The sequence below is a fragment of the Mirounga leonina genome, unplaced genomic scaffold (genome assembly GCF_011800145.1).
Source record: "Mirounga leonina isolate KUSES-001 unplaced genomic scaffold, KU_Mleo_1.0 Mir_151, whole genome shotgun sequence".
Classification (NCBI taxonomy): domain Eukaryota; kingdom Metazoa; phylum Chordata; class Mammalia; order Carnivora; family Phocidae; genus Mirounga; species Mirounga leonina.
In genome coordinates, this window is record NW_023270377.1 from 18202147 (window position 1) to 18223247 (window position 21101).

Consider the following 21101-nt stretch of genomic DNA (forward strand, 5'->3'; position numbering starts at 1 on the left):
AGAGAAATGTGTTTGGCACATCCAGCAAGAAAGCCAGTAATCCATTACTGAGTGTCCACTCCAGGGCCCGAGACTGGGATGGAAGAGGCTGGAAGAAGGAGAGGAGGGGCGGGCAGGGAGAGGGGAGCTAGAGCAGCTGGGTCAGCATTCCCGATTTGGACACTGACTCAGGCCCCAGGAATGCCAAGGAAGGGGGGTGGGCAGCCACCAGAGCCGGGCTGGGATCCTGTTGGCACCAGGAGATGTAGCGACAGCACGCACAGAGGGATGTTAGGACCGGGGCTCCCACACTCTGGGACCCACCTCTGAACCACTGGTAGAAACAGATGTCTCTCACCCTGGGCCCTCGAGCCCACCGCACAACTTCGCGGTGATTCTCCTAGCTCTCCACCTTCCCGGCCATCCCACTCCAACTCCTCCAGCAGGGAAAGGGACAGGCTCCTGGGACTCAGATGGGGACATCTGGACACACAATGGCCACTCTCCTGGGACCTCCCACAAACCCCTTGGCCCCAGCCTCCCCGCTGGCTCCAACTTGCCCTTTCTAACTGCAGCACCACCCACGACGGAAGTTTCTAAGAGGAAGAACGTTGAGCTCAACTCGCCTCCATTTTCCCTCCTTTGGCACCTGACAAAGATGAGAAGGAACCCAGGACTCCGAGAGCCCGCCTCCTCCCACCGCCCCCCCCCCCAGTGCCCCCCAGTGCTCCAAGCCACCTCCCCCGTAGCAAGGTCCTTCAAGTTTGTCCTTGAAGACCCAGGAGGGAGCCCAGGACCAGGCCTCAAGATTCCAGGTGCCCCCCTGCCCTCCCCACCCAGCCCCAGGCTCTGGGCGGGAGCAGCTGAGCCTGTGGGGCCCTCCCTCCTGCTGCCCGACACCCAATCAGAGAGAAACCGATCTGGGGAGGGCCGGGCGCCAACGGCCGGGCCCAGAATAGTGCGGTGCGGCCAGTGTTGCGCACTTGCTCTCCAGTCGGTCGGGGTTGGCCACATGGAGCACGCACTGCGCCGGGTACAGGGGTCCCGGGGGACGGGCGCTGGGGCAGCCGAGGCCAGGGGACTGCGAGCACACCACACTGTGTGAATGTGCGTGCGTGTGCGTGCGTGTGTGCGCGCGCGCGCGATCTGGATTTTTCTCTGTGTGTGTGTGTGTGTGTGCGCGCGCGCGCTCGCGTGCGTGCGGTCTGGATTTTCTCTGTGTGTGTGTGCGCGCGCGCGACCTGGATTTTCTGTGTGTGTGTGTGTGTGTGCGCACGTGCGTGCGGTCTGGATTTTCTGTGTGTGTGTGCGCGCGCAGGTGGGCGCCTGTGAGCCTATGGGCTCTGTGTGTATGTGTATTCTTCGTGTAAGTGACGTGTGTGGTTGTGTGTGGATCTGGGAATGGTTGAATGTGTGTTTTTCTGAGTTTGTATAAGTGTTTGTGTATGGGTGGGGGGGGCGTGTGTGTGCGGGCATGCACACACACACACACACACACACACGGTGGGAAAAGGAGCTCCCTGTGGTTTGGGAATGTGGGCCATGTTCCCACGCCTTCAGACCTTCTTCTCCCTCACAGAACCCATCCTGGAGCCACCTTGGGGGACCCGAGCATCAAGGTAGGTGGGCCACTTCCTTTGTCTCCCACCTCTCTGGGCCCCCAATCTCCTCCACTTTCATAGCCGGGCTTCTGTCTCTCTCTCCTTTTCCTTCTTTTTCCTGTTTCTTCTTCCTTTGTCCCTCACTTCCTCCTTCCTCTTTCAGAAGAAAAAGTGGGGGGATCTAGAGTCCGAAGACTCTGACCCTAGTTCCAACTTTATCACTTACCAGCTGTGTGAACTGTGGCAAGTTGCTTAACCTCTCTGATCACAGGTCCCTCTTTAGTAAAATAAGGGTGATAATAATGCCTCCCTTATAAGATTTCTATGAGCTTTGAGTGAGAAATATATAGGAGAAAAACCCTTGGGGAGCTTGCAAATATTAAATATTATTATTGGTAACATTTTAATTGATTTTGTTGTATTACTCCCTATTAACCAAACAGGCCCCATTCCCCCTTCCAGAGATGAGCTTCCTAGAACAAGGAGGGAACACTTCATGGCCATCGCCGGCCATGACCACTGGCTCAGAGAGAAGCCATGGGAAAGAGGGGGCCAAGGCCTCGAGATGGACAAGGCAGGAGACTGTGGAGGAAGGGGAGCTGCCAGGTCTGGGGGAAGGTGAGGCCCAGGCCAGTTCTGGGGAGTCGGGAGTGGGGGCAGTGGGATGTCCCAGAGCCTGGGGCTGGGGCTCTCCTCTGGATCCCTCCAAAGCACAGAGGTGGACCCAAGCCTCATCCTGTAGCCTCAGTCTCTCAGTTGCAGAGCCAGGGGTCCGGCACGGCCAACTCAGGACAGAACCACTATCCTGTGTGACTCTGAGACTCAGCTTTCTCACCTGCAAAATGGGGCCACAGCATCCAGGCTTCCCAAGGCTGCTGCGAGGTTGACCCGAGCCAGCAGATAAGAAAGTGCTCCAGAAGATGGACTTACTGTCCTCTCCCCCTCCAACAGATCCAACAGATTCCCAGGCCAGGCCACCTGCTGAGTACACCGGGCTGGAGGCCACATTCCCCAAGGCCACACACTTGTCCCAAGATGCTCCTTTGGCCCGGCTGGGCTCCCCACCCGCAGAGTGGGACATCTTCCCCCATGACAATGCAGCCTCAGCGGTGGGCTCCAGCACAGATGATCTGGAGCTGGACATAGAGTTCTCAGCCACTGCGGGCTGGGGGTATGAGCTCGGCCTGGTGGAAGAGAGACCTTCCCTGTGTCCCTCCCCGCGGGCGCTGTTTCCCAGGCCAGGCTGGGATGATGAGCTGCAGAAGCCGGGGGCCCAGGTCTACATGCACTTCATGCAGGAGCACACCTGCTATGATGCCATGGCGACCAGCTCCAAGATGGTCATCTTCGACACCAAGCTGGAGGTACGGCCATGGCTTTGCCCCACCTCCCTCCTCAGGGGCTGCAGCCCCCGCTCACACCCTCCGGGACACCCTGCCGGGCACCCCCTGCAAATCCCCTTCCAGAACTCCTTCTGAACACCCGGGAGGCCAGGGCCGGGGAGGGCTTCTCTCCCTAATTGTCATCCCAGCTCTGTCATTTAGTATCTGTAGGATCTTGGGTCAGTCACTTTACCTCTCTTGTCTCTAAAATAGGGATGGGGGGCGCCTGGCTGGTTTAGTCGGAAGGGCATGCAACTCTTGATCTTGGGGTCATGAGTTCGAGCCCCATGTTGGGTGGAGAGATTACTAAAAAAAAAATAATAACAAATACAAAATGAAATAAAATAGGGACAGGAATGCCTGCTTTGCCCTACAAGCTTCGGAGGACTCCTGGGACAACCCAGGATAAATGGGAGCATTTTGCGAACCCCAGAGTATGTGGAAGACATAGCAGGGTGGCCTAGGACAAACAGCAGGGAACTCTTGGTAACGGAAAATTAGGATGAGCTCTAGTCCCTGCTCTTCCACTAAGCTAAGTTATGGAATGCCTGATTCCATTCTTACCATCACAGAGAGCAGGCCAGTGTTTCCAGAAGCACAGCATATGGACCATCCACAGTACACTATTTGATTCTAGTGGTAGATGAACAAATATATTTATTTTAGTAGCTTTGCATTTATTTTAATACGCATTAGAAAAATCCACCCAGAACAGATACAAGCAGTATAAGTGGTATTAGTTAGGATGAGGCCACACGAGTCACCATCAGATTTATTTAGAGAAAAGTATTTTGTAAGTATTACGTAAGTATACCTCCAGTGCCTAGATGAGCAAAAACTATACTGTGTGTGACTGTCCACATATGACTTACGAGTGGGAACGCTGGGTTAGTTTCCCACTCCGGGGCGAGCCAGAGGAAGGGGTCCCTGCCACGCCTCTGGCCACCAGCAGCCTTAGCTCTGAGCAAGTGCGCCTGACAAGGACCACGTCCAGTGGATGCCAAGGCTTAGGAAAGGCAGTGAAGCTCACGTACAGGAGACCCTGGGAGAAGGCCCCAGGGAAGGCCCGTGGTGGGGACAGTGTGCCACTGAGGGGCAGGGAGAGACTCACCCCCACCATTCTCTCTGGCCCTCAGATCAAGAAGGCCTTCTTCGCCCTCGTGGCCAACGGCATTCGGGCGGCACCTCTGTGGGACAGCAAGAAGCAGAGTTTTGTGGGTGAGGAGGGGCGGGGGGCAGAGGTGGTAGGGAAGGGGAAAAAGAGATCTTTGGTGGAGATTCTGGGGATGAGCTCTGATGCGCCACAGCCTTGAGCAGACCCTCGGGCCAAGCCAAGCTGGGGGCTGGCACTGGGAACATCAGATCCCGGTCTGTGGCCACCGGGTGGGAGACCCCACGCATGGAGTAGGTGTGACCAGCTGACCACTGCAGCTCTACTCCCCCGTGGGAGTATGACATCCCATGTCATAGGTGCTAGATAGGAAGAGAGGAAAGGGAGAGGAAGAAATTAGGAGAATAGAAGGTGGGGGAGGAGAGAAATGACAGGGGAAGCATAGAAGGGACGACCCCCATTTCTCAGGCATGGGAGGGGCTGCCCTGCTCCCTTCTTTCCACAGCTCCCACAGCTGTCTCAGTCCTCGGCCTCTGGCAGAGCGGGGAAGGGGGTCCGACCCCTCAACCAGCCTCTCACCACAAGGCCCCAGGCTGACCCCTCCCCCTCCCCTCCTGACCCCGCAGGGATGCTGACCATCACGGATTTCATCTCAGTGCTGCACCGCTATTACAGGTCCCCGCTGGTGAGAAGTGGGCTGGGGGTCCCCGGGGGCTCCCATCTGGGCTGGGACGGAGAGTGGCTCAGGGAGCCTGGTGTCCCGAGGGGCCCATGTCTGACTTCTGGAGTCCTGTCTGTTCTCTAGGTCCAGATCAGTGAGATTGAAGAACATAAGATTGAGACCTGGAGAGGTGAGCTGGCGGGGGTGGGGGGTGGGGGGGCGCCTAGAAGGGGCTGAGGGTGTGTGTGGGTGAGCGGGGGGGCCAAGCACCTGGGGTGGAGGATGGGCAGTGGGGATTTCCTGGAGGGAGCAAGGGAGGGACCAGAGGGAGCCCAGAGGGCCTGAGGGAAGAAGACAGTCTGGGAGCTGCCAGGTGACTGGCAGGGCAGCCAGCTCCCTGGGCCTGACTCTGGCTTTGCCTACAGAGATCTACCTTCAAGCCTGCTTCAAGCCTCTGGTCTCCATCTCTCCCAACAGAAGGTAAGTGTCCCCAGCCACCCACCTGCGCCTCCTTTTCCCGAGCAGTCCTCTTCCCCAGCTCCTCAGTTCTGAACTCATGGGCTCATCCTGCAGGGGACAAGGCAGCCTGTTCACCCTGTCCTCCTCTTGCAGGGGCTGGGGTGGAGGGCGTATCTCCCCCAGACCCACTGCTCCCCCCTCTGCAGCCTGTTTGAAGCTGTCTACACCCTCATCAAGAACCGGATCCACCGTCTGCCGGTCCTGGACCCGGTCTCAGGCGCCATGCTCCACATCCTCACACACAAGAGGCTGCTCAAGTTCCTGCACATCTTTGTGAGCCTGGGCACAGCCTCGGGGTGCCCTGGGGGGCTAAACAGTCCTTGGCCCAACGGACTAAGGAGGGAGCAGCTGGGAGCCCTCGGGATGCTGCTCCACCCTGATTCCCACGTGTCCCTTACCCACCCAGGGCACCCTGCTGCCCCAGCCCTCCTTCCTCTCCCGCGCCATCCAAGATCTGGGCATCGGTACATTCCGGGACTTGGCCGTGGTGCTGGACACAGCGCCCATCCTGACGGCACTGGACATCTTTGTGGACCGGCGCGTGTCTGCGCTGCCCGTGGTCAATGAAGCTGGTACCTGCACCCAGGAGTGGGGCTGGCTAGGGTGGGGTGGTGGCAGGCAGGGGTCTGTGGGCATCAGCTCAGGACCCAGGGTAGAGCTGAGGCTCGAAGTCCGCCTGCTTTGAGTCTTAGAGCCATTCCTTAGCCTCTCTGTGCCTCGGTTTCCTCATGTGTGACATGGGAATCTTAACAACACCTATCCTCTGACTTTAGGGGATGATTTGAAAGGAATATATGCAATAAAATGAGCATGGTGAGAGGAAACAAGAGATGAGGCTTTTAATGTTAATTCATCCTAAAATGGGCCAGGGGATCCAGCCAGATCTCCCCTTTTCTCACTCTGAAGAGGGGTTAGAAGGACTCCATTTCTTTGGTTGAACCATGGCTGTAAACCATTTCAAAGTTAAAATTGCTGTAATGATGCTAGATACCAAGAAATGTTTTGATTTATTTTTGATTATGAAAAATTTCGAATGTATGAACATTGTAGGAAAAAACGTATAATGAAATCCACCTATCCTTTACCTGGACTAACTCCTGTTAACATATTGCTGTAACCAGTTGTGTTTTGTTCCCCCCCCCCCTTTTTTTGCTGAAATAATTTAAATTACAGAGATCATGTCATTTCCCCCCTACCCCTTCAGTCTGTACCTCTTAAAATCAGTATATTTCCCATATCACCTAACAAAACTCTAAATAATTTATTAATATTATCTAAGAGCTGATCCTAATTCTCATTTGCTCACCTTCCCTGGGAATATCTTTTTTTTTTACAGTTGATTTGGACAAACCAGGATCCAGTTAAGGTCCATGCTTGCATTTGCTTATTTTGTCTTAAGTCTCTTTTAACGTGGAACAGTTCTGTCTTCACTTAATTTCCATGACATTACCATGGGTCGGTTGTCCTATAGAATGTCCCACCTCCAGATTCGTCTCTGCTTCCTACAGGTGGCTTAAGCGTTGTTCCTCTATTCCCGGGTTTCCCCGTAAACTGGAAATTAGATCTAAAGCCTTGGTCAGATTCCGGCTACCCATTTGAAGCTAGGGTATTTCAGAGGTGACACTATGTACTCATGTTGCATCACATCAGGCGGCATATCAACCTGTCTGTCTGTCCATGATGCTGTGTGACCTGTGGCTTCAGGTGGTGACAGCCCGATGTGTCATTTTTTTTTAAAGATTTTATTTATTTATTTATTTGAGAGAGAGAGAGAGAGAGAGAGAGAGAGAAACAGCATGAGAGGGGATAGGGTCAGAGGGAGAAGCAGGCTCCCCGCCGAGCCGGGAGCCCGATGCGGGACTCGATCCCGGGACTCCAGGATCATGACCTGAGCTGAAGGCAGTCGCCCAACCAACTGAGCCACCCGGGCGCCCCCGATGTGTCATTTTTGAAGCCAGTAGCCCGGGGAGGGGTGGGGGATGTCCAGTAATTCCTTCTGAAAGCCCACCCCCGGCCCTTGCCCAACGTCCTGGTCCTGATGTGAACCTCTTCCCTTTCTTCCTCTGCCCCCACCCCCCGTCCCCCGCAGGACAGGTCGTGGGCCTCTACTCCCGCTTTGATGTGATTGTAAGTGTCCGCGGGATGGGGAATGAGGGCGCCACAGGGAGAGGCGGTGGGTGTGAGGATCGGTGGAGGGCTATCTGTGGACCAGAGGACCTTTACGAGGGTAGAGGGGCAGTACGTGTGGGTCCGGAGCCTGGCTGAGAGGCTGACTCACACGGCACCTCCCTCCCTGCCCCAGCACCTGGCTGCCCAGCAAACCTACAACCACCTAGACATCAGTGTGGCAGAAGCCCTGAAGCAGAGGACACTGTGTCTGGAGGGAGTCCTTTCCTGCCAGCCCCACGAGAGCTTGGGGGAAGTCATCGACCGGATTGTCCGGGAGCAGGTACCCCATACCCCTGCGTACGCACGCCCAACACATACAGCCCAGTCCTCATGAGCGGCTCCAGCTGTCCCTATACACCCTGTCCTCCCGTTTCGTGGCCATTTCGAGCTCTCGGTGTCCACGCTGGTCTGCAACTGGTCCTGCCCATGGGGCCCCCGTGCTAAGGGCCACAGACAGTTGATCACCCAGAGTGGTCAGAGCCACCCCTAATTGGTTTCTAGGAGACACGCTCTTGCTCCTCCAGTTATGTTCCTTTGATGCCCCCGATTCTTGGCACCCGCCTTGCTGCCACACGGCTCTGACCCCTCACGGACCCTCTGCGGACCCACAGGTACACCGGCTGGTGCTAGTGGACGAGAGCCAGCATCTCCTGGGCATCGTGTCGCTCTCCGACATCCTGCATGCGCTGGTGCTCAGCCCTTCGGGCATTGACGCCCTCAGTGCCTGAGAACATCCGAGTCCTCCCTCCCAGGCCACCTTTCACATGCCAAAGCCAATGAGGGGAGCCAGGGGACCCGGCCTTCGTCTTCCCTCACCCCCATTTGCTGGTTTGGCTCTGGTACAGGTAGGCTCTGCCCTCGGCCATTGATCTTTTGGGGCTCTCAGATCTCAGACCGGGGCACCTCGAGGTTGGGAGTGGCCCAGCTCATTGCTGAGGAGCCCCATGAAAACTCCAAGTGTCAGGACTCACTGTGGGGCCCCCACTTTGTCCCGGTCTCAGCTGAGGTCATGGTGGTCCTCATAAGAGGGATGGGCAGGGGCTGGGGTAAAGGCAAGGGCAGTGATGTGATTTCAGATGCTCTGGGGAGACTGACCTGCCCTCTCACGACTCAATTCCTGCCGGCTCGGAATTCCACCGGAAGGAAGCAAGTTAATAAACCTTTGTTGAATGGAATTTCCATGCTCAGTAAAAACTACGGCCGAAAGGAGGGAGCTTCTAAGTACTCATCTCAGTAAATCTGACACCGTCTCAGACTCTTGGCTGGTAGCATGCTCGCTAGGGGCTCGCACAGATTCCACCTGCTTGGCGGAGCATGGCAAGACGAGGTTCCCCGGATTGGAAAGGCAATCTCCCCCCACAGTGTAGTCACTGTCTTCCCTTCTCTTTTCCCTGCAGGCTTCTCCAGCCTTCCCTAATTGCCCCTGCCTTACCCATGCTCCCAGAAGCCCTTACGAATGCCCAGTGCACCGTGGGATGGTGAAATGAAGGAGAACGGCTGAGTCAAGCCTAGAGATCTGTGAACCAGAAGCACTGGGATTACCCCAGGGCTGGTGGCTCCGGGCCCACCCACGTCACTTTCCCCCCACCTGGTGGGGTGACCGGCCCCAGCAGGGCAGGAAGGCCTCGGCCGGTGGGGCTCGTCAGGAGCTCTGGATTCCTCAGCTTCTGGACTACCTGGGAGTCCCAGCTGTTCCTCCACAACCACTAAGGTGGTTCCGCACCACTGTGCCCCTCCTCCTCCTCCTCCCAACATTGTCATTTCAGGGCTGCTGGTGGTCGCTGTGGAATAGCAGCTCTGGGTGGAGTCTGTTGAGTGGGGTCCTCCCTCCGTTCTCATCCTGAGCACCAGCAAACATTGTTCTCATTCCCCAGGGACAGCCTGGGTTTGGATCACTGTGGATGAACCGTTGAGAAAACACCAAAAAGAAAAAACCACGAATGAACTTGAATTGTGGAAGTTTAACTCCGAAAATGCCAGTCATTTGACCTGAACCTGTGGCAAGACCCCTGTGCTTTCTGAACTCAAAGACACGAGGGAAGGTCTGTGATGGACAAACACTACGACTGGCATTTCTTTGGTGCATAGAGCGTTACCCCACCGAAATTTCTTTTTTCATCTTTCATTTATAACAAAACTACAAAGAAGATATGAATTAGTTAATTACGTAGTAAATACAACTCAGTCGACAAACTGTCATCTGCAGGAAACATAACTTTATTTTTCTAACACTGAATGGAGTTTCTATTATGAACCCCGTTTCACCAGGTGGGAGAAATTAATCTCAGTCAGTCTAGGGCTCATCCCCCACCTTTGCCTGGGGTTAAATTCGGTGAGGCGGGGGAAGGCTCTAAGTAGCGTGAGGCTATGTTCCTCCGTCATCATCACCCATGCATGTCAGCACCAGCTAAAACAATCCCATTCCCATCTGGTTGTCTCTGGTTGGTCATTGGTGGGCCTGGCGCCTGTTAGGTTCTCCCTCAGTCCCTACCACGAAGCCTCCTTGGGCCCACTTGCTCTTGGGGCATGAGGACATTCTAGCTCCTGGGCCTGCACCCCTCTGGGCTTCGGGAAGCTCTGCAGGGCCGTCCCAAGCCCATCTGCTCAGACGGACAGCAAGTGGTCTGCTTTATTCTGCATTTTGCTTTATTTCGGCCTCCACCCTGGAAACATAGGGCACAGGGCTCTTCTACCCTTGTCATCTCCAAACCTCTCTGGGGTATTTGTCACACTCCCCCCTCCCTTCAGACACAGCTCCCTTCTCAGGGCCCCTCTTCTCAGGGACCCCAGAACTGTGGACTTCAGAGATCTCCACAGTCTCTTTGCTTTCCCAACCCCATCAACCTATGGCATCTTTACCACTGGGGCCTTTTTATGAACCCACCACGCGTTCTTCCACGTCCACTGTCTGTGTCTTGCGTTTCTTGCCACCTACCTTGAGGGCCAAATTCCAAAACCAAGACCAGGTTTCTGCTGTATCATCCCTTCCCTGTGGCAATGGACACTGTAGGTCTGCTGTCCCGTGGGCAGAGGATAGGCTAGTATTTCTAAAATATGATCCTACTTCATTTACCTCATGGAGCAACGGAGTGGAGACATTTGTGCTTGATGAGTCAGGCAGCAAAAGAGGGCCTTTTCTCATGGATACCCAGCCTCTGTCTCCAACTTTGCCATAACCCACGGGTCAGTGCTGGCACTGCTCTGGCCCTCCCTGGGAAGGCCCTGGGCCTTGGGCTCAAGTGGGATGATGGGGTGGGGGTGCTTCTCTGGGCCTGTCTCAAGTGACAGTGTCCTCGGAGAGCCGGGGGCAGGCTGCCTCCAGCTGCAGATGACCGTAGGGTAAATGTAGCAGGTCAGTCTCTGAGGGGGGGCCCCAGATTGCTCCGCATAGGCAGACCTTCAGAAGTCATAGCGCAGGCAGAAGGGGCAGCCTGAGGAAGTCCCTCCTTGCCTTTCCTACTCCCCCTGAGAGTAGATAGGTCTCCAGCCTCCTGGGCCCCACCATGCTGAGGACCCAGCAGTTCTCCCTTGGGCCCTTCTGTGAGGGACCATGCCAGCGCCCTGCCTCAGACCTCCTGCTCGGGTCACAGCCCAGCCCTCCGTTCCCGACAGTCCTCCAGCCTCATGGCTGCTAGAACAGAGGCAAAGGGTTGCAATGGGGATAACTTCTGCCCCGACTCTGAATAAAAGTGTGAAACCCACCCTGCTGGCCCCCCTGTTCATGCCTCTGAACCTGGGGCTGGCCACGTTTTCTAGGCATCATTGGCTCCATGCCCCTGACTCCTGCCCCGACCTCCAAAGCCCCTCCAAGTTTCTGTGTACCCCAGGCTGGACTCTCTACCACTTCTCAGCCCACCCCTTCTCTTCTCTCCCACCATCTCAACAGCTGTCAACCCTGGCAGGGCAACAGGATGCCCCGGGTAGCTTTATAAGATGTAAATTCCAGGGCCGGTGCCTAGAGATGCTAATATCCTGACTTGGTGGGGGGGTACCTGGGCAACTGTATTTATTTTCTGCAGACACTAGAGATTTATGATGCATAACACGTGATGAGCATGATGGCTTGCTGAGAGGTAAGGATGCCTCATTTCCATAATTAGGAAAATCATTTGTCACGTTATTGCATCTATATTATTTGTTATGACTAAGATCTACAAGAAGAGCTGGCACAGCGTAGGAGAGACACGATTTGCTGGCATTCTTGCTGGTCTTCCAAACACACTCATGCTCCTGAGGGCGGCCAACCTGGTGCTTCCCAGGCTGACAGGAGCCCCGGGAGCCATTGCTGAAGATCCAGAATTCAGTACAATGTCCCGTATGTCCATCTCATGATGACAGTTGTCAGAATTTTTATTTAACATGCATCTTTTTTTTTAAGATTTTATTTATTTATTTGAGAGAGAGAGAATGAGAGAGAGCACAAGAGGGGGGAGGGTCAGAGGGAGAAGCAGACTTCCTGCTAAGCAGGGAGCCCGATGTGGGACTCAATCCCGAGACGCCAGGATCATGACCTGAGCCGAAGGCATACGCTTAACTGACTGAGCCACCCAGGTGCCCGACAAGCTGATTTCTTACCCCAAATTATGGATCTTACCCAAAAATATGGATCCTAATTTGGCCAACAAGTTCAAATTAGCTGCAATGGCGGTAAGGAGATTTGCACATTCTTTTCAACCAAAGGTGTATCTGCTGTGCTGAGTTAACATTCGCTTGCTTCTCCGCAATGATCCTAAATCCTATTGTTCTTCTTTCCTTACAGAGGCGGGTCAGGGTGGGTAATCAGGGAGCCCAGCTGTTAACATTGCTTCCCTGTTACTTCTGTGGGCAGCGCGAGTCCCTGAGACCGCAGACCCCTGGTGGTCCGAAGGAGCAGCCCACTGGGAAGGCAGAAGTGGCTCTGGTTGACTTTGTGACAGAAATCCCTGCCCCCTCTGAGCCCGGCTCCCACACTCCGCATGCATAAGGCGCTCTCACAGCTGAATCCCGGCACAGGTGGGGTCAAGAGCTATGCTGTTATAATCAGGAATTCCTCCGAACTCTCCAGATTTCCGGACTCAGTAGGAAAAGCTCTGCATCGTCCCTTCTTCTTCCTTCCCCTGCCTACTATTGCAGCCTCTTCTCATTCAACAAACTTTTATTAATCGCCTCCTACGGGCTAGACACAGAGTTGGTCACCTGGATCCAAACTGAAAGGAGCTTGATTTGTGCCCTCCAGGGGGTGCACAGCTGGTTGGGGAGACAGTCGGGTCTCCAACACGGTCAACAGGCAGAGCACTCAGTTCTGTAACATGGAGGGGGGGGGAGGCAGGGAACGCGAAGTGCTTGTGCTCCCCCAGAGAGGTCAGGGGAGGCTTATTCAAAGGCAGTGACATTTGAGCTGAGCCCTAAGGAAGAGCAAGTTCTCTGGGATGGCATCACAGTTGCTGAAGAGAGTGTTCCAAGGAGACGGGACATTAAGAACAAAGTATTGAGGCCAGAAAGAGCGGAATGTGCTCAGGTCTATACAAGGAATTGGGGTTAGGCTGTGGAAAGGGTTTCTGGGCAGGGAGTAGGGGTGGAGGGTAGGGTGCCAGAGTCTTCCAAGCCAGAGTAAGGACTTAGGACTTTGCTTCAGGGCTGAGAGAAGCCACTGAAGGATTTTAATAAGGACAATGACATCTTTCTTTTTTTTTTTTTAATCTCACCAGCATAAGAAATTCGACTTTAGTTTTCTATGACCCAGCAGAAATGTACCACCGGGGCTGGGACTATGAGGCTGGGACTCATCGCCTCGTCAAACCCGCGGTACTCTCGGTCTCGCCAGCCCACTTGCCTTCTGGTCGGCTTCCTGTGCTGAAGAGGCTGGAAAGCTGAGAACTACAATCCCCATACTGCCCTGCAGCTCGGGTTCCAGGCCGGCCCTGGGTTCCACCTCTCGGTTGTTTGTGAGATGTCGGTGGAAGGTGGTAGCAGGACAGAGGCCATGCTTCTGCTCCTCCCAAGGTCGCTGTGTCGCTGTCGCTTTGGGGGGGGGGGCAGTCATGGGCCAGGAGTGGGGTCAGGGAGGACGCTTTTTCTCCCCACCGGCAGCACTGACCCGGGAGACACGGAGGCACACTGGGGCCAGCAGCTGTGGCTACAGCTTCGCGACACTCATGCTCCTGAGGGCGGCCAACCTGGTGCTTCCCAGGCTGACAGGAGCCCCGGGAGCCATTGCTGAAGATCCAGCCAAGAACGCCTCCATCCATTCTGGCAGCACTTCACTGCCTATATCAAAGCACTTTGTGTTCAAAAGAGGGGGCCCCTCTTGGGGGTCCGGAGGATTGTTCTGCAGGTCCTACTCAGGCTGGGCTTCAGCAGCACCAGCTGAAGGTCCAGGAAAGCACAGGTGTTCTCACTTTCTACAGAGGGAGAGGGCTCTGCCTCCCACAAGATCCCTAAGTGGGGAGAGGCTGTTCCCCAAACACAGCAAGGGGCTCAGATGCTGGGTCATCAAAGAGAATGACAAAGGTCTCCAATTATCAATACAAGCCCCTTTATTCTGTATTTTCTCCAAGGAGAGCAATGTGACATGGTGGTGGCCTTTTATCTGAGAAGGAGACATTCAAAGTGATCAAAGTGGCAAAAGCTCAGGGTTCTACAGAAAGTGCACTGAGTTTCTTCGACCTCCGGTGTCTGGCAGCCACCTTCTCCCCCTCCTGGTCTGAGACACAGCAGTGGCTAGGAATGAGTGCGCCAGGGAGAGAGAAGGGGGCTCCTCCCAGGAGGCACGGGCCCAGCGCAGCCCAGCTCAGCACTGCCTCTGCCGGAAACGCAGGCTCACCTTCTTATTGGGAACCAGGACAATGCGGGCCATGCTCCTCACCTCCCCTGTCTCGGGGGCCAGGACCACCTCATACTGCTGGATCAGCTGGGAGAGAACGCACGCGGGGCGTTAGAATCTGCCATCTCTATCCACTGCCCTCCTTTACATGCTCCTCCCCCTGGTCTCCACCAGCCCTGCAGCTTCTCCCCACTCACCCTCGACAGCAGCAGCTGCATCTCCAGCTCCGCAATCCTGCGGCCCAGGCAAGCCCGGACCCCATAGCCAAAGGGCACAGAGCCAAATGGATGCTGGACCCCAAGGGCAGCAGGCTGGCTCTTCCTCAGCCAGCGGTAAGGCTGGAAGCTCTCTGGCTGGGGGAAGATGTCAGGGTCACGGGACACCACATAGTGACAGAAGACAAACTGGGTCTGCAGGACAAGAATGGGCAGCACATCAGCTTAGGGCTACAGCGCAGCTCTGGGAATCCCAGCTCTTCAGCCCCACTCACATTCTTGGGGAAGAGGAAGCCATTGACTTCGATCTCCTTTTCCGTGATGACCCGGGAGTTCATGGGGACCACAGGGTAGAGGCTGCAGGGAAAAGAAGGTGCAGGTTTGCCTCTGGTCCTCCAGGTCCAAGTTCTTCCCACCTCACCCCTGGCCCTAGCCCTTGCTCCAGCCCACCAGCCCCCACTCCCGACTCCTGTCCCTGAGTCCTCCTCCGCATAGACCCTGTGCTCCCGGGAACCACCACCTACCGCAGGGTCTCCTTAAGCACGGCTTTGAGCAGGGGCATGTGGGCAAAGTCCTTGTGCTGGGGCACCTGCCCGGCTGGTACCACACCCACCACCTCCTTATGCAAGGCAGCCTGGATCTCTGGATTCTTTGAAAGATGGTACAGGGCCCACGTCATCGTGTTGGATGTCTGGGAGGCAGAGGGAGAGATGAAGTGAGGAGGGATTTCTAAGCAAAAGGCGAGTGAGGTAGCAGGAGGGGAGTGGGCATGCACCGAAAAATGAATTTGCCACGAGCATGGCAGAAATAGACACGGGGCTCCTGGGGACTCTCCCTGCTGAGCGTGACTCAGGCAGGGTGAGGACCCACAAGACGGAGAATCATGCTCTAACAACAAGGAGATTGGAACAGAGAGAACAGAGCTCCCCACTTAAGTTACACCTTAAATAGATGGGAGAGGAAACTTCTAGCTGGCCCAGAGAGGCTCCAGGAGGTGACAGGATCCCTCTTACAAAAGGACCCTTCCCTGCCCGCCTCTGCCAGGTTGAATGACAGCCCCCCCGCCTTTTTCCTTCTAGCTCTACATCTAGGATACAGAAAGAGAGAAGCAGGTACCTGGAGGGACGAAGGTCAGGCTCAGGTGAGGGTAATGGGGAATTGGTTCAGGATAAGAGCTGGGAGCCCCTGGTCTCCTCGCTGGCCCCCCTCACGCACCGTGTCTACGCCTGCCAGGAGCAGCTCAGGCAGGCTGCCCATGGCCTCATGAGTACTGAGCTGTCCTCTGGTCAGCAGGAAGTGCAGGTAGCCAGATATCTGGATTTCATCTGGCCCCTTGGTCTGCAGCTGGATCTCGATATCCTTGAGTTTCTGATCAATCAGCTTCTTCCCTAGAGGGACAGTGGAGAACAAAGGGGGGCAAGGTCAAAAGTCATGATCTCCAAGGACCAAGAGCCACTCTGACAGCTGGTAGCAATGAGGTAGAAGGTCCTGGGAGAGACCCACTCCCCCACCCCCAACCCTAACCCCGCCACTTCCTTCCCCGGCCTCCTCACCAAAAGAGAAGATGGTGTTCCAGCCATCCAGATAGCGCTTCCAGAAAGGCAGCAGGGAACGGGTCCACTTGGGGAGGAAGGTGACATAGACTGAGTTCTGGAACATGAGCCCGACAGATGTGACGAAGGCCACCGTGTCCTCGGGGATGGGGCGCTCCAGGCAGCCGATACGTCTCTCAAACAGGATGTAGCAAATAGCTGCCAGTGCCCAGAGGCCGTCAAAGGCGGCAATGTCATGGCGCCTGGAATCCAGGGGGGCTGAGGAGGGGGAGCACAACCCGCCTCTGCCCCTGCCCACCCCAGCCCCTCTCCCAACAAGGGTACCTTCCAAAGCGAAGTAGTAGAAATGGTGAGCCATGTCGGACACCTGGTCCCCCGAGGCACTCTCTGCCAGCAGCCGGTTCAGGTGGGCCACGAAGTCGTCGATCACCTTGTTCACGACATCGGTGTAGAGCGCGGCCTCCCTCGGCTTCAGCATCCGCTGGTTCAGAGTGTGGCGCAGCTCATACCACTGCTGTCCTTCCCTATGGAGAAGGGAGGAAGCGCACACTTGTAAGCAGCTGATGGAGGTTAGATGGGATGCATTCTTCCCCCTGCCCTGAGACCCCAACAGAGTCTAGGAAAATCTCCTAGATTTAGAATTATAGAATCACTGAACTTCGAAGACCAGAATCTTCAAATCACAAAACTTCAGAGTCTCACTACAGCATCGTGGAAGTAGTCAAGGTAGGCATCTGGAGCCAGACTACCTAGGGCCAAATGACAGGTCTGATGATTACTGGCTGAGTGACCTTAGGCAGGCGACTTAACTCCTCTGTGCCTCAGTTTCCCCTTCAGTGAAATGGGAATAATAAGCATGCCTATCTTGGTAGGGTTCTTCGGACGATTACAGTGCTTAGATCAGAGCCTGGCACATGGTGAATGCTTAATGAATGTTGACTATGATTATCTTAGGTTGATACAACTCCAGAATCTTCTGTATGTGAAATGAGGAGGAAGTGCAATCATTCCAGTCCTTCTGTGTGGAGGATGAGGAATAAAGGAGGAGCAAATCAGGGTTCCTGAGAAGCTCAGATTCTGGACCTTCATGCTCTGCTTGGCTCAGTGAGCCAAAGGGACAGGGAGACCCACCAGGCTGATGCCCCAGGTCCTCTTGCTACAGTCATCCAGTGAGGGGGTTGGGTCCCCACCCTGGTTAGACAGGGATGCTCACGAGGGTGGGAACATGCTTCCCACAGGGGGCTTCAGGTGCAGGGACTGTCCCCACCCACAGCTGTCCCCCAAACCTGTTACCTTTCCTAAGCAAGCTGGGCATGGGTCAGTTTTGTAAAAGCTAGCTGTATAGTAGTAAGTACAATATGGCCCAATTTTAGAAAGAAGAAAGGAAACCCTATAGATCCATATGTATATTCGATTGTTTCCACATAATGTAGGGAATACCCACCAAACTGTCAGGATTACTTAGAAGAATGGGATGGGAGTGGGCGGTAGGGAGACAATATTTTATTATTGGACTTTTTACAATAAACATTACTTTTGAATTGTAAAAACCAATAAGGTATTTTAGAAAGAAAGATATTAGGGGCACCTGGGTGGCTCAGTGGGTTAAGCGTCTGCCTTTGGCTCAGGTCATGATCCCAGGACCATGTCCTGGGTTCGAGCCCTGCATCGGGCTCCCTGCTCATCGGAGAGCCTGCATCTCCCTCTCCCACTCCCCCTGCTTGTGCCTCTCTTCCTCTCTCTGTCAAATAAATAAAATCTTAAAAAAAAAAAAGATATTAAAAAGGCTTACAGCAAGAATCAGGGGGGTTTTATTTAGAAAAGTATTTATTTAAATGAACCTCAAACCTCAGGAGTTTTCTTTGTTATGTTGGGAAAAGCTGCAAAAAGGTCAACTGAAAGTGCTGCTGAGAAAGAAACAAAAACCAGAATAGACTCATTTACTGGAACTTCAGGGTGTGGGTGCTTCTCCAAGAGGAAAAAATTCTCCCAATAGTAGCAATCAGATTTGCAGAATTTAAATGAGAACATTTCTGTGGTTGTTAAAATATTTCCTGGGAGAAAAATGCTTCATAAAATGAGATTTTAAAAAAATGTATATATATACACACACATCTCTATATATGTAAAGCAAAAAGAACTTATCATTGGTTAGCAAAATAGCTTTAAAATACACATATATGGTATCATATAATTAGGAAATTGGCTGTAGAGTGAAAAACTATAAATAGATAAATAGGGGTATACATAATGTTCAGCTCCAATTCTAAATCCTGAGCCATCAACTCTAGTGGTGACCTGACCTGGTGAAAACCTAAGACCCAAGTCCTGCCCTCAGGGCCAGACATCAAGTTAAAGAGCTCTGGAAGGACAGACACTCCATTCTCTTTGTAACTTTGAATAAAGGGCTCATTAATTGTTGCAGTTCTGAAACTGTCCACCTGTGAAGGAACCACAAAAAAGACACAAATATGCGATGGGAGAATGAACATAGAGGCATCAAAGACAGATGAAATGCGCCCTCCAACCGGTTTGCTTCCTTTCCAAAAGTATCAAGGCATTAAGTTCTTAACTTTCAGAATCAGAGAGATCTATTCCACCACTTACTAGTGACAAGTGATGCCAAAACCTCTCCAGGCTTCAGTTTCTTCATCTATAAAAGGGGATAATTACACTATCTACTTCAGGGACTTGTTGTGAGAATAAAATGAAATGATAAATGTAAAGAGACTAGCCTGATACCTGGCATGTTATTAACACCTGCTTGGCTACTATCATTGGTCCTGCTACGATAACCACCATCAGGATCAACTTTAATCCCTTAAGAAATGATGAAAGCATGAGATGTCAAGCAACTAGGGAAAATAAGTCTTTCATTATTTTTGGAGCTCTGTTAACATACTACAGCAAAAAGAAATCTGTAATAGGGTGAAAGAGGTGATGGGGATTAAAAAGTACACTTATCCTGATGAGCACTGAGTAGAATTGGTGAATCATTCTATAGTGTACATCTGAGACTAATATAACACTGTATGTGAAAAATACTGGGATTAAAATAAAAAACAATTTTTAAAAAACCCTCTAATACACCCAGTTACAACCTGTAGCATCAGGAACGGTTCATCACCAATGATTCTCAATGGTTTACTTCAACTATGCATATATAACACATTCAGCCCATCCTTGAATTTGTCACTGCGAAAATAATCTTAACTTTTCTGGGTGTAAATTCAAGGCAGAAACCTACATCTGTCTGTGTATGGAGAGCATCTGTGAAAGTTATATCCAACAACAAACCTATAATACATAATTTAGGAAATATTTTTAAAGTTAAATTCAGCCTTCCTAACTAGTATGGTGATGATGTTTTTTCAACTATAAACAGATACGTCCTATTATGATTCAAGTTGGTATATTTTCAGCTACAATGGAGAATAATGGAGCTGGAAAAGTCCTAGAGATAGTTTGGAGATATTCCACTCCAAACTTCCCATTTTACATATGAGAAACATAAGGCCAAGGAAGAAGGAAATTATTCCTTTGTCCAAAGCTATACAATATACTAACGGAAAAGATAATGAATGGTCCCTGGGCTTCAGCCCATCCCAACCACTGCTTTCTAGACTGAGTATCAGGCTCAGAGGATGCAGGGAGAGCCCACTCTGCCCATTATCCACTGGCTTCCCAATACCACTGTCCTTGGGCCTGGCCCTCTGAGGCCTTGCACCAGTCCCTTCAGGCCCCAGCTCACGTGGTAAAGGGCCCATAGGCCAGGCCCTGCTGGTCCCGGTGCTCCTTCCATAGTTCCATGTCGTTCCGTACTGGGTACTTGCCCTCTTGCCGCATCACTTGCTCCAGGAGGGGGGCACTGGCCAGGTTCACATGGATCTGAGGCCCTATGCGGGTTACCCACATTGGACCATACTTGGCCTTGTTCAGCACCTGTGGGGTTCAACCAAAGCTGAATAACCATGGCCTATCCAGGCAGGCATTTACTAGAGAGGAGATGCGATCAGGGAGTATCTGATAGTCACACCAGAGTAAGTGGGCTGGGCCAAAGCACATTCTATAGGAGGTAGGCACTAGGATGGCCTGTGGTTCTCAAAGGAGAACTCCGAAAAAAATGGGTACACAGGAGTTAGAACACTGAGAGCACCAAGCATCTGGTAGAACTGGTGGAGTTGAAGTCCTTGGAGAAATGAAATTTTTAAAAAATGGGATATGTGGCAAACTGGGGTCTGTATTGAGGTATAGATGTTTGGGGTCTGAGGTCTTAGAGAAATTGAACCCTTTAGTGAGGTATAACAGAATGCCTACAGCTCCTTCATAGAAGCATTTAAATCTAATGCAGCTTGCTGTCAATGAGCTAAAGATAAGTATCTCATATAATCAATAAGAAAAAAGAAACACAATAGAAACTCCAGGAACAACAAGAAGCTGAATGAGAAAGCCAAGATTCAAATATGAAGTATACTTTGTGGTATGATATTTATTTATTTATTTATTTATTTATTTATTTATTTATTTATTTATTTATTTTGAGAGAGGAACAGTACAAGCGGGAGGGGCAGAGGGAGAGAGAGAGAATCTCAAGCAGACTCCATGCTGGGCTCAGAGCCCGATGAGGGGCTCGATCCCAGGACCCTGAGCCAAAACCAAAAGTCAGGCGCTTAACCGACTATGCCACCCAGGCACCCTGGTATGAATTTTTTTTAAATAAAACAATTTATTAACTGTGTTAAGTAATATGATTCTCAAATATTTTATCTTAGAATTTCTAAAGCACTTGACAATTGATACCCATAGCATCTATGAAATTGACATGAGTATAATGTTTTTAGAGTTATTGAAAATGAGGGGGGAAATAAATATATTTTGGGCTTGGGGGGTAAAACTTAAGAAGAATCCACAAATAACTGAGGCTAAATTTACTGGCTAAGTTACACCTATAAACTTAAAGAATATGAAACATAGTGTTTTCCCAGGTACTTCATCTTTCATAATTTGTTACTGAAAAGATGTTAAGAGGATCAGAATCTGCTCCAGTACAGAAATTAGACCAAAGCATTTCTGTAAAAGATGTGTTAAATTATAGAAAAGAGATCTTTC

At 52.4% G+C, this 21101-nt stretch overlaps 2 protein-coding genes across 7 annotated transcripts in view; one reads left to right on the forward strand and one right to left on the reverse strand.

Moving 5' to 3' along the window:
* Window positions 1-940: 940 nt before the first annotated feature.
* Window positions 941-9615, forward strand: PRKAG3 (protein kinase AMP-activated non-catalytic subunit gamma 3). Of its 6 annotated transcripts, none has more exons than XR_004679592.1 (14): window positions 941-1012; window positions 1559-1598; window positions 2043-2198; window positions 2532-2944; window positions 4099-4180; window positions 4700-4758; window positions 4879-4924; window positions 5160-5214; window positions 5400-5526; window positions 5660-5825; window positions 7343-7380; window positions 7556-7702; window positions 8034-8655; window positions 8820-9615. XR_004679592.1 is itself a non-coding variant. In XM_035007109.1 (13 exons), the coding sequence occupies exons 1-13, from the start codon at window positions 992-994 to the stop codon at window positions 8148-8150; spliced, it is 1467 nt and encodes a 488-aa protein (XP_034863000.1). In that variant the 5' UTR covers window positions 941-991; the 3' UTR covers window positions 8151-9615. The 6 variants fall into 6 exon arrangements, 4 of the variants coding, with proteins under 4 accessions (XP_034863000.1, XP_034863003.1, XP_034863004.1 ...); XR_004679591.1 differs by having other exon boundaries at window positions 8034-8267; XM_035007109.1 differs by having other exon boundaries at window positions 8034-9615.
* Window positions 9616-11976: 2361 nt separating this feature from the next.
* Window positions 11977-21101, reverse strand: part of LOC118012034 (sterol 26-hydroxylase, mitochondrial) — a 36280-nt gene continuing 27155 nt past the window's right edge. Inside the window, exons 2-9 of the mRNA XM_035007114.1 lie at window positions 19744-19934; window positions 16317-16516; window positions 15993-16190; window positions 15655-15827; window positions 14964-15130; window positions 14715-14796; window positions 14422-14634; window positions 11977-14311 (exon numbers count right to left, since the gene is read on the reverse strand). Of these exons, the coding sequence (XP_034863005.1) occupies window positions 14192-14311; window positions 14422-14634; window positions 14715-14796; window positions 14964-15130; window positions 15655-15827; window positions 15993-16190; window positions 16317-16516; window positions 19744-19934 (1344 nt within the window). The 3' untranslated portion in view covers window positions 11977-14191. The remainder of the gene's footprint in view (window positions 14312-14421; window positions 14635-14714; window positions 14797-14963; window positions 15131-15654; window positions 15828-15992; window positions 16191-16316; window positions 16517-19743; window positions 19935-21101) is intronic.

What these genes read in the sequence shown, in the direction of transcription:
- PRKAG3 (XM_035007109.1), top strand. Translation starts at nt 992, where the DNA reads ATGGAGCACGCACTGCGCCGG. An exon ending in GCTGCCAGGTCTGGGGGAAG is followed by an intron (nt 2,199 to 2,531) that starts GTGAGGCCCAGG and finishes CCCCTCCAACAG; the next exon opens with ATCCAACAGATTCCCAGGCC. An exon ending in ACTCCCGCTTTGATGTGATT is followed by an intron (nt 7,381 to 7,555) that starts GTAAGTGTCCGC and finishes TCCCTGCCCCAG; the next exon opens with CACCTGGCTGCCCAGCAAAC.